The sequence below is a fragment of the Copidosoma floridanum genome, unplaced genomic scaffold (assembly GCF_036245765.1).
Source record: "Copidosoma floridanum isolate Cflo_tuat_1 unplaced genomic scaffold, Cflo_Japanese_pri ptg000001l, whole genome shotgun sequence".
Taxonomy (NCBI): Eukaryota; Metazoa; Arthropoda; class Insecta; order Hymenoptera; family Encyrtidae; genus Copidosoma; species Copidosoma floridanum.
The window spans coordinates 2,777,100-2,789,472 of record NW_028321878.1 but is presented as its reverse complement, the minus strand read 5'-3'; the positions used below and the strand labels follow the sequence as shown (position 1 = coordinate 2,789,472).

At 45.5% G+C, this 12,373-nt stretch overlaps 1 protein-coding gene across 1 annotated transcript; it reads left to right on the top strand.

Annotated features, from left to right (window-relative positions):
- Positions 1–2,156: 2,156 nt before the first annotated feature.
- Positions 2,157–3,901, top strand: LOC106640334 (uncharacterized). The gene is made up of 4 exons (XM_089588745.1): positions 2,157–2,256; positions 2,745–2,917; positions 3,134–3,413; positions 3,480–3,901. The coding sequence occupies exons 1-4, from the start codon at positions 2,157–2,159 to the stop codon at positions 3,899–3,901; spliced, it is 975 nt and encodes a 324-aa protein (XP_089444871.1).
- Positions 3,902–12,373: the final 8,472 nt, after the last annotated feature.

Genomic DNA, 12,373 nt, shown 5'->3' with positions numbered 1-12,373 from the left:
AATCGTAGTCACGGGCAATGAGTAAATTAATCCTCTTGATTTGTCGGATCGATAAAAAAAAGAAAAAAAAAAAAAAAAAAAAAAAAAAAAAAAAAAAAAAAAAAGACACTCCTTCCCCTCCTGCATACCAACCGTCACCGTTTAATCGGACTTTAAGGACCCCCTGTTCCTTCTCCACTGCTGGCTACTCTTTTTTTTTCCTCAAACCTACGTACATCACCCCCGTCTCTCTTTCCCTCGCTCGTACCGTTTTCCATCCCCCTCGGCCTCTTACGCTCGCTACCCTCGACTCGTACGACACGGGCCTCTTAGTTTGGACGCTGCTCTCTCTTTCCCCATTACGCATCATTAGCCGCGAGGCTTCTTCTTTTATCTTTTAACTTCCACTCTTGTGTACGGCTGCTCTCGACTTAATCACCTTTGTGGGCTCGAGCGCGCACTTGTGAGTTTTTCTTTGACGTATCATCACTCGGCGGCTTTTCATGAAGGTTTTTTTACACATCCACACACCGATAAAGCGCTCAAAAAAGCCTTGCACGCACACTCGGGTCATATTTTCATACGACTGGAAAGCTTGTGAAAAAAAAAAAAAAAAAAGAAAAAAAAAACTGCTCTTTCACTTTTTTCAGATATAGTATTGGTAAAAAGAACGAAAATTATCGCAATAGCGAGAAAAAAAAGATCCACGAGTTTAATCTCCATTTCAAAGCTTTTCTTCCCTTAGGAGGCTCGTCTTTATTACGCAAGAAACCAACCTCGCAGCTGCAGGCAGTTTAGAGACGCTCGAGCGCACTTGCGATAGGCAACGGCAGTACACCGTTTGGAGCTTCTTATCTAAATAGGGGCGAACTTTGGGTGGACGACGAGAGAGAAAGGAGCCAGTGGGTAAGTGTCAGAGAGCCGATACTCGGGTACCTGTCAGCGTCATCGATAAAACGTACACCACGTACGGCCCACACGACTCGCCATTTGTGGCTGTGATTTTCCACCCATTATGGAATTTCAATCGAAACGATCCTCCCATTCATCCGAGCTAATATCACTCAATTTGTGGTCGGCTATATCAATGTTTGACTTCCAGTGGATTTGTCCCGACCACCACCAAATCGGAGTGTAAATAATTTATGATGTGGAATCGTCAAGCACTGACGAGTGATCGAAATCTCACCCGTCCCGACATTTCCAACTCAGTGTCTCGATATATCGCGCAAATAACACGCCATAGTGAAAAAATGTGCAGAAATGTGAAATGTTGGAAAATAATTTGGCGTGAATGTCCTCGATGCTTAGGCCTCTCGCACCCCAAGCGCAGCAATGAGCCCAAATCGAGCAGTCGGCTCTCGAAACTACAATCCCCTGGCCGTTAGCTCCCTCCCTCTCCGCTGTTGGAGCGAAAGGACGTGCGTGCACGTATCGAGTGTAAGCGCGCGGGAGGAGGACGCCACGCAATCTCATTAAAAGTAAATCGAGGCCGCCTACTGCACCGGAGACGAATTTCTAATTGCGCGCCGACTCCCGCGGAGGGAGGCGCGAATAACTCTGACGTCGTTATTAATGGATTGTTTCGAGTGTTGCCGTCGCTGGTGCTGTCGGGCGCTGCGATGTATACGGATGTTTGACTTTTGCAGATGAGAGTTTTAACTCGGGCCGAGCGGTGCGAAGGAGCGGGGATGGAGGCAAGCTCGACAAGAGTGGCAAGTTTTGCAATTTCATTACAATTTATGAACGGCGATTTTTTCGTGGCCTCGATTTCTATTTTTTAGACTCGTTCTCCAGGGTGCGGTGTGGAGATGTGTTTACACGGGGATCGGAAAAATTTTAATCATCGTCACATTCGCAGTGTACGTCTCATCGTGATGTCGTGTTCTCTCAAAATATGAAAAATCATACTATGAGAAGCAACGGTACGACATCCAGTCAATTACTCCTTACTATTGCTTCTTACCCGTGACGTTTGAAATTTTCTTTTAGCAAATTTATCGTATACACGGGGATGTTTCCACGAGTTAATGTAGCGGTGATTAGCACCAACTTCAAACCACTGTCGGGAAAAACTTGTAGGTTATAATCTTCTCGGGATGAAAATTCGTAGTTACAGTTGATCAACAATTGTCAAGTTGTGGTGAATTGAAAAAAAAAAAAAAAAAAAATAGAAAATGGAGCAAGAGGCAATGGAGAACGAGGAAGAGGAGTACGGAATGCACTTTGGCAAGCGGGACATTTACCGAGTTGGTACGAACATGTTGATGATTACAAGTAACTCTTCGGTCGTCTATGAACGACAGTATTGGCGATACCTTAGAAAAAATGCCCTTTTTTTTTAAAGTTCATAGAGCAGTACAACCATCCCCTCTGGCCCATATTACAAGCTCCTTTAAATATTACGCTACTGGCCGCGAACTAGGATCTGAAAGCATGCATTTGATCGCTTTTCCTCCAAAAATCTTCTCTCGGCTAAATCGCAAGGCTAACCACGCGCAATATCGACTCTTCCCCCCTCGGCAAAGTCTTTGATGCAATGTGGTCAGTGGCTAGAAAAAAAAAAAAAAAAAAAAAAAAAAAAAAAAAAAGAAAAAAAACTGGTCTCGTTCAAAAGAGCCCTCGCACGTGTCGAGGGGATTCTTTCGATACCAACGGGACAGACATCATCGACATACATACAAACAGAATCGTGATCAGAGTTCTCTCTCTTTCTCTTTCTCTCCGTGGACGGCACAAAGGTTTCTTTGATGATCCTGGGACAGGACCATTCGACGAGTACCAACCACCGTTGGGATCGTTGCGCTCGAGCGTGGCCAAGGGAAAGCAGATGGCTTACGGCGCGCGGAAAAATCTCTTCGACGCGGAAGTCAAGCGGATCTTTCAGGGCGAAGCGCTGCCCGAGCTCGGCCGGCCGCCCAAAAAAACGAAAGCCAAGGTGATGCCCAATACATATCCACACGGATACACCTACTTTTCCTCGACTGTCCTTTACATGTATTTCCGTATCTGAGCACACCGGCCCCAAGCTCATGTCCTCCACCTCCCATCTACTCTATACGCTCGATGACTCGTCTCATGTCGCGCTCGACGTTTTCATCCCACTGAAAAGAGAAAAAAAGAGAAAATGAAGAAACACATGGTGAAACTTTAGCGCAAAGAGCTGGGCGTCATAATTCCACCGGCCGCCCCAAAGTGGCACTCCACCCCGGGGGACGCTTACGGCTGTTTCGACAAGCACCCGCAGCGTTTTGATCCCGAAGTGCGGCCGCCAATTGAGGTGGCCAAGGAGAAAAGATGCCTGCCGAATATGATGATACAGCCCGGTCGACGGGGCGGCCCGGGTTTCCTCGACATCTGCATCAACCCCTACTTGCCCATGTATCTGCACTGCGAGCCCTACGACCCAGACGACCTCGTCGTGCCGTCCAAGGGCCCCAAAGGCACGTAGATTTAATGTAAATGCATCGCCCCGTGGTTGAGCGTGTGCTTTTTTGCAGATGGCAAGCCGAAGCGCGAATTCGTGAGCCAGTGCAAGCCCGTCGAGTACTTTACCGAGAACCCCTACAGGCGGCTCGCCCAGGCTCGACCTTCGGAGAAATCCGGGAGGAAAAACAAGCAAGTCGCGGCCCCCGACCGGCCGTGCTTCTACCGGTACTTTCCTTCGGCCCCTCTGGGTCCGTTCAACGGCTGCTTTTCGAGGTTCCCGCTCTACCTGCCGAACCCACCCCCGCGTGAAAAGAGAAAAAAGAGGGGCAAGCGACCGCTACCACCGATCCGGCCCGTGGGGGGACCACCCGTCAGGAGCAAGTACACCACGAGCGTGATAGACCTCGTCACCAGGATCGCTTGTAATGCTAATAACTTTGCCGAGTACCGGGAGCAAGTGTACCCCTTGAATCGAGACTTGGGTGGGCGTTGAAGCTCGGATGGTTTTTCATTGTGCTCGTTTACGGTCTTTTTGGGGACAGGTTGGACGCCTGTAATTATACAGATTACGCGGCTGACCTTTTTTTTTTTTTCTTCTCCTTCGTGCTCGTGGTAATTTACCGCCTGCTCGGCAATACCGGCCGTGTCTCTCTCTCTCTCTCTGGGCTCTATTTTATTGTTTTGGTTATCTGCCCGCCGCTGAGATAGGAAAAAAAAAAACAGCAAAGTAAAGTAAACCAACAGAAAAAAAAAACAACAAATTTAGGTCACGGCTTGATTTCTCGGCAATATAGGAGCGGCAGCGGCCCAGAATTTCCGAGCTCTGAAATAAAAAACAGAAGAAAAAAAACGGGTATCCAGAGCTGGGAGCGAAAAAAGTACGCGCGAAATGAGGAGAAGGAGGAAAGTCGGGGTACCTTTTTATTTTTCGTTCGCATCAGAGGAAAAATAAACGCGTTTGCGAGCTTCGGAGTGGTGGGAGAGAGGCGCAACACCGAATTTCGCGGTGCGTTTTAAATTCGCCGATGGGCTATTAATTCGATAGCAGCTATAGGAGGACTGGGAAAAGGTAGTTAGCAGCGGAAGCGTTACACGTTGCTGCATTTGTAATAGACCGGGAAAACGCTTTCTCCTCGTCTCTTTGCGCCTTTAACTGCCCTGCGTTCGCTGTCGCGTAAATTACGTTTGCTCGCGCGACCGTTTATACATCAACTGGCTGTATCGTATTGCCCTTTTTTTTTTCTCTCTCTCTTTCGCACGATTGCATTTCAGCCTCGTCAGAGCTCGTGCGCCACTTTTTATACGCTATCTCCGTTTAGTAATAGGAACTTTTTTCGTTTCATTAAAAGCTCGCGCGTGCAAGCTCTTAATTACGACCGCTGGGCACTTTAAAAAGATTAACGCGTTAATTGCTTTTTATAATACGTGTCATTTACGTACAAACAGCCACAACCGCACTCTCGCGCGTACTCGCAATTATATGCTTGGCTCGGGATGTTTTATTTATGAGTACCGTGAATATTCGCCGACTCTCAGTGACGTAATTTTATAAATTTCAATTGGCGAGTGTTTACTGTCAATCGGTGAAATTGGCAAAAAAATTTTCGAAACAAATCGATTCGCTCGAAAAATGGTAAAAACGCGGTATAGGCAACCAACGCTTTTACAGCCGACAATTAAATCGATGGTAGTCGCACGTAGCTATAGACCTCAGCATCGGACGCATATATATATACGTGCACTCTAATGAAATTCTAACGCAAATTCCGTAGCGAGAATAGAGCGGTACTGCAGGTGGACTCTTAGCGATCAAATACTCCCGGGTAATATCAAACCGTAAATGGATTGCCAATCCGCTTTATCCCTTCCGACTATTGTATTATTGCATATGGTATTATATACGTTACCTGAAATAAAACGTTGATTCATTAAATTTCTCCCGAGTTCCATTAATTTCTCAGACAATACTTTCCATGAATCTAACAGCGCGACTGCAGTGTTTTGTAACTGGCCTTTTTTTTTTTTTTTAATTTCCTTTCATGACTGCGTCGTTGAAATTCCTTTCGCAAATTGAATCCGATCGTCCGATTGAATACGACCTCTAGCGTTATTAATTAGTTTTCCGCTCTCGAGCGATTCCAATACGCAAAACGATAGAGGATGGAGCAAGGGGTAGGCTACAATCGGAATGCCTCTTTTTTTTTTTTTCCCCCGCGCGACAATGTCGAGTGCTTTCGGAGCTACGGCGGCGCCGCAAGACCCCCGCGCGAGCAAAGATGATTTTATATATTCCCTCCCTGCGAAATTATTCGCTCCTCTCTACCGGAGCTGCCCGCTGTTTTTCTTTAATCAAATGCACGGCGTGCTTAATTAAAAACCTCATCGCAAGCTCCAACGAGCGCTGGAGCCAGACGCATTTTTTTTTTTCCACTCGCTCCCTCTCGGTACGGATAATTTTATGCTCGCTTCTTCTGAATAATTATTGACCATCCACTGGCCCGAATTTATTTTGCTGCGTCCCCTGAAGCACTCGCGCACGTCGAAAGCTCAGGGGAAAAAAAGCGAGGACTCTCTTGACGTTTTTAATGCCGAGTGCAAGATTTGCGAGCACAAGTGTCTGCTGGTGAACTCTTTAATACCTTTGAATGTACAGCGGCGTCAAGGGTAAAAGTGAAATTTGATTTTTCACGGTGAATTTCGTACAAGATTGTTCCCGAAAATAGAGAGAATGCATATAATTGTACGAATGTACGGATATGTTGTGTATAAATTAGGAGCTCCTAAATAATTGTTTCAAAAAGACGTCGAGGACCCAGACACACCGTAAAGTCGATACGTGGATTCTCAAGACAAGAGAGCGATTGAAAAGCACCCGCGTAATTTTGTGGTGAGCCCCGTTGTCGAGAAAACATACACAAAGCGGTCTTTCTTTCCTCGGTGGTTCAACAAGGATGTATGACACCACGTGCGAGGGCTCGAAGATTTATTCCAGAGCCAAGGCGGCCCATTACTCAGTGACGTGTCGTTGCGGCCCGTATTAAACATTCCAGGCATTGCGGTCGCGCGCCGAGCATTCGCTCTTAACTTGCTTGCACCCCCACCACCTCCCCTTAGACGGCGAAGAATTCGAGGCGTGAGTACAGTGAAGCTCGTCGCGAGGGACGGCCTCTTTCGCTGCTGCTGCTGCCTCGTTTATGTATTGGCTGTTCAGGAAATATGGGGCTCGAAACGCCACGCATGCAAATCTGCATGCATCTATATACTGTATGTGGCTCGGGTGGCTCGTAGGTGTACACATGTGAGGTCGTTAGTTTGGTGCTTAAAAGCACCTTTCGGCGTTTTTAAACGTATTTTTAGCAAATACTGTAATATTATTCAGAGCTGAGATAAATTTAAAAGACGAACTTGACATTACTTATTTTTCATCCGGTTACTCTTGTAAGCGTGCCCCTTTTTTGAGGATGGAAATTGGGTGGATTTCATCGGGTAAGACAGGAAAAGCTGAAGACAACAAGTACCAACGGAACATGAGTTCTTATGTCCAAACGATGTGCACGCACCAGCGTTTCTTTCTAATTTGGTCCCCACTATCTCATGACTTATCGGAGATTTGAACATAAATATTTTAAATGACGATCGAATAATTTTTTTCAGCGAGACAATAAAAACGTGGGAGACGGCATTACATGTACGTGTGCCAAAACCACAGCGTTATTCTGCTTTCGTTAAAAGGGATTGAAAATGAAAAATTTTGTAATCGGTAGTCTGACAAAACGCTGACTCGTACTACTGAAAAAAGAAATCCGTGTACGGTAGCTCGAAATTTGAAAGAGTAAGAATGTTATGGTGGCAAAATAAGGTGGTGTTAAAAGAAGAAAATGGTCACACAAGGTAACAGGATTGCACGAGGAAATTTCATTGTGAGGGAATGACCCGAGGAAAGCCAGTCCAAATAGCGGCTCTGACAAACTCTTCGAGGCGTCGCTGCTTTTCCAGCTTTTTCCTCGACCTAAAAAAGTGAGAAACAGTAAGGTGGAGGAAATCACGAGACTCGTGAAAATAAAGGGAGCTCCTTTTGTACGTTTGCCACGTGAGACCCGATTAGAAAATCGAGACCAAGGAGAGCGAGAAAGAAGAGGAGCTTAGGTAAGCCTGATGTGTGCATTACGAGTTCAAAAGCGCGTGTGCTTTCCCGCAAAGAGCCAAGATAGAGGATGAATTATTCAGCTTTGAGGTTTTGAGACACCTTAACTGCGTGCATTATTTACATTAAAGGACGGTACATTCTTCGTATCTTCGTAGAGTGAATAACATTTTAAATGTTTATCCTAATGTACCTTTGCACGCGAAAGGTGCAAGAATTTTAACTTTTAGACTTTGGACTTGTGCTGTTAAATATAAAAGCACGAATAATGAGGTTGACCAAAGTAACGTAAAGTTTGATCATTCCAACTAAAGGAAATTAAATTACGATGGAACGAAAGCTGAGATTTCAAAAACACTCTACGGATACATTTAGACAAATTACTTTTGCAAGATTGTTAAAGCGAATCTGTAAGGCAGTGACGAAGAAAAGGCAAAATAAACCATAATTCACACAGTTGAGCATTTTTATTCATCCATCAGTTTGCCGATTAAAGTAAATCTACTTTTTGCTGAGGTAAAATAATAAACTAACGATAAAGCCTCAAATGATAATTTCGGTAATCGTTTGAAGTACACGTAGAAAGAAGGACCAAAATACGCAAAACTCCATCTCCAGAAGGTAAATGATTAATCGTTATTGGATGATCGACGTGCGACAGTTCCAGGAAACATTGGACAATGAAATTACATAAACTGAAGGTTTAACATGAATAAAAGATCGGTTCGCAAGCGGTGCCGAAGATGTTACATGCAACGGGGATTATCGATTTATGCGCGCGGATTGAATTTGTATGCAGAGTACTCGGTTTCTTCTACAACCAATTACCCGGAAACCCTCCGATACCTACGCCACTTGGTATGAAAATTACTAGTGATTGTCGATGAAAATTCCGTTTCAATCTCACGCGGAGCTAAAAAAAAAAAAAAAAAAAAAATAATCCACAGAAAACCGGAATAATCTTTGGCCAGCAAGACTGACAATGAGAGAATTAAGCAGGGCAAGAAATGAAAAACGGTCCAAGAGCTAAAATGAAAAAAAAAAAAAAAAAAAAGGTCGGCTGGCAGAGAAAGAGTGGCACGAAGCCAGAAAGGGACACGCAGCTGAGATCTTTCACTACAGTGTATCCCTGCACTTGAAACTTGAGCCCAGCCAGGAACGGTATAGCCTCCAAATGGGCCACGCCGGAGGAACTCTCCCGAAATATACTTATTGAATGGCCCCGAGATTTTCCGCTCGAACGCTGGGCCACGACTCGCTTGTGAGTTAAACGACCTACAACGTGTTTCGTGAGCCAAATGATGCTCACTGTTTGTTTATTCTCTTGCATTCTTTGATCTTAATTGGAAAAACAAACCTCTCGATGCATCACCTTTCGAAAGAGGATGTTGGCAGTCGTTGGATTAAAAAAAAAAAAAAAGTAAGAGCGCTGCATGTCATGCACCTGGCGAGTACGTGCACGGGCATGTAACTACCACGAGTATTGCCTCCCCTCCACTTTTTCTGCTGAGGAAGCCGACTTTGAAAGAAAATCGTCTTACTTATCTCGCGGATCGATGGGCTGCCAGGAGAGCGAACAGGCGAGTGATCGACGTCCTCCATCTCGGTGCCGATGATGCGGCTCCATCTTTCCAGCGCGTGATCCAGCCGAGCTGTTTCCTGTACTTTTCTCCCAACTGTGAATGACTATCGCCTCTCTGTATTCGCGTTACCCAAAAATCACCGGACCCACCGCACGGTGCTCTAACTTTCGGATCGAGTTCAAATCTCTCGCGCCGAAGCCCCGTCGCTCAATTCGATCGTATCGAGTGTAGCTAGCGCTTATCGTCCATCTATTGATTTCGCATTACCCTCGGGGTGAGATTAAACATTTCTCGGAGAATCTCGTATACGTTCATCGGCCGTCGGAAGAAATTCTTTACTCTTCGATCCATTAAAATAACGAGGACAAATCATTCGAGTTTTTGCGTAGGCATTTACACGCATCTTGGAGTGATGGACAAAACATTACTGGGCTCATAATTTAGTATGGAGAAAAGGGATGTATAATATACTCAATGACAAAACTCTGCCCGGTGAAACTGAAATTTTCGCACAAGAGTTCAAGAACGGAGATAGATTTATACGTTAAATGATAAGGAAAGCTGCGACTGAGCGCTGAAAACAAATAGCCAGTAGAAATACAATAGCCCCGTAGTGGTGGTAGTAGTATTACAAGTGGTAGGAATTATCAACATCGCTGAACTCTGTCGGTTGGCTCTTTCAAATCGAGCAGCGCAACAACCCGCGATTACGTCAAATTAACGAACAACCGCATCCCAGTTGCCGGTGTTGTGCAGCGACGCCGAAAATTCGTGGCATTCGGCAACTTAATTCTAGCAAGCGGACAGCCCTCCCGACACCCGTCAGATGTCAATGCCCCCACCCCACCGATAATGGAATTCAGATAGCACTCGAAACCGTTCGGTTTCTCACGCATCCGCGCGTCTGTTCACGTATACCGTACGCATGAGCGGTGTAGCGCGAGTGCGTGGCATTTTCGAGCGAATTCACGCACGGAATGCGTATGCGAGGCAAAACCGCAGTGAGCTTGGTATACGTATATCTCGGGGGAGGTCACTTTTGACCCTCCACCTCTGCCAAATGACGGTGTACATCTTTCCTTCTCTCTCGCGGCCGACTCGAATATTACGATTATTTGCCACTACGTGCGAATGAGACGAGCTTGCTCGTGTATGAACGACTGCTACTCAATCGTGGATATGTGTTGTTTTACGTAACACCCGACTAATGCTAGAAGAGGGAAACAAGGTAAAATTTAGCGCCAAGTAGTACAACTCAAGGCAATGTCAGACGTGGAGTTGATTTTTCTGCTTTTTTGGGATCATGCGATGCCACCTCAATGCAGAGTTGTAATTACTTGTTCATTTGTATTTACTTATTTCTACTGGTGTAGATACGTTGGTTCTCACATCATCGCTGGAAACTCCTTTCAATGTCCCGTCAAAATGCATCGTCAGTCTCATGTCGGTGGAAGCGTACGTTATACGTCACCCCTTTTCGCTTTATATAATGTAACTAGAGCGACACGCAAACCGTACCCGTTATTTATCAAAACCACATCAAACGCCCTTTTAACATGGGGCTGGGGACCACTGGCTTTGTATTTCCTACCGTGCAATCTTGCAGTCGAACCTTCACTCTCCGTTTTTTCTCGCCCGTTCGAAAACAATTTTCAAAGTTCCTATCGGCAAAAAGCTTTGCATCGTCATTATTGTCTCGATGGGAAGATTTCACTAAATCACGGGTTCGACAATCATCTGGTTCAAGAGGAGCCGATTATCATCGTCATTGCTCTTTTTATCTACTTCTCTTTCAGCTCTTATTTTACTAATCAATTCCATTGATGGCGAAGGGATGACCCGCGATTGTCAATGCACGATGATTTGAGAAACATTTAGCAAGCAGAAAATAAAAAAGACGCGAAAAAATTTTTTTGGGAGTCATCGGCTCAAAAGTGCTCGAAAGTTCGTTGGTTCGGTTGAGTTGACAAACAAGGCAAGCACGCGACATCAGTAGAGTAGCGCAGTAGGGCGCTGTCGACGAAATCCCGATTCGGGGTGCACAACGCGCTACCACATGCAAAAGCGGAAGAGTAATCGGGTATGCCAAATATTTGCTCGGAGGTAAGGGGAGCGTGCCGTTTTCTCCCTCTCGCTCTTTCGTCAAGTCAGTCCGGGAAGCAGTAACAATTGAGTTTAAGACAGAAGGAGGAGGAGTTTGAGGGGGTATAAAGGAAAGGCCACTCTGCCCTGTGATGGTAAGCACGTTCTGAGGTCAGCCACTGCGGGCTGTTTTACTTCGTTGGCGGGGGGGGGGGGAGTACAGGATTTCTCTCTCACTTGCTGAGCTGAAGTTTCAAGGGTCAGGGCAACATCCGCCGAGTTGAATCGTTTCTCTTGCTTATCGCTTGAGGGGAACGCAGCGTGCGGTGCTTGCTCTTTGTTCGTCCATCGGTTATTCTCATTTCCGTGAATTTTTCATACGTCAAAGTGATGGAACAATATTTCATTTGATTTACAATTCCAAGAAAGCAATACCATACGCGCATTTACTAAAATAAGCCAAATTGGCGCAGGGGCCAGTATTGCATATCAATGTAATATTTTTTTTTTTTTTTTTTTTTTTTTCATGGTAACTGAAAATTTTATTGGAAACCCGTCAAAAAGGTGACCCATTACGCGCGCTCGATACACAGGTTTAACGGACGCCTCGAGTGGCACTGGAAAGAGAAATAGAGGAGATCGGCTGCAGAGTAGAGTAGAGTAGTTATTTGTTGTGGCTAAAGCTAAATGTATACATTGCCTTCGTGGAGGGCGAAACTAGTGGGCTCGCAGAGAGAGAGAGAGAGAAAAAACAGAATTTACCGTGTTCGCTCTAATGGAGGTGATGCGGTTAATCGGATTCGTCCAGCCTGATTCGAGAAAATGGAAGCGGTGCCACGGTGTATCGAGCGATCGGACTGCTCTTTCTCCTCGTTCCAGCAGCTTTGGAGTGCCCCGATGCGCTGCTCTCCTCCTGTACCCGGGTACACAGCACGTGTCAGCTTGCGCTCTCGAGGATCTATCGCTATCGGTGTAATTACATCAGCCCCCGTGCATTTAGATCTGCTAAGGGGCCTTTTCTATCTTATGGTATACGAATGTACCTACCTTTATATATGACAGTGCAATGGGTAAAGTGCATTTACTGTTGTTCTAGCAGTGACGCTAATCGATTGACGAATAAATTTTCCTCAGCCACACTTTTACGGAGTACTTA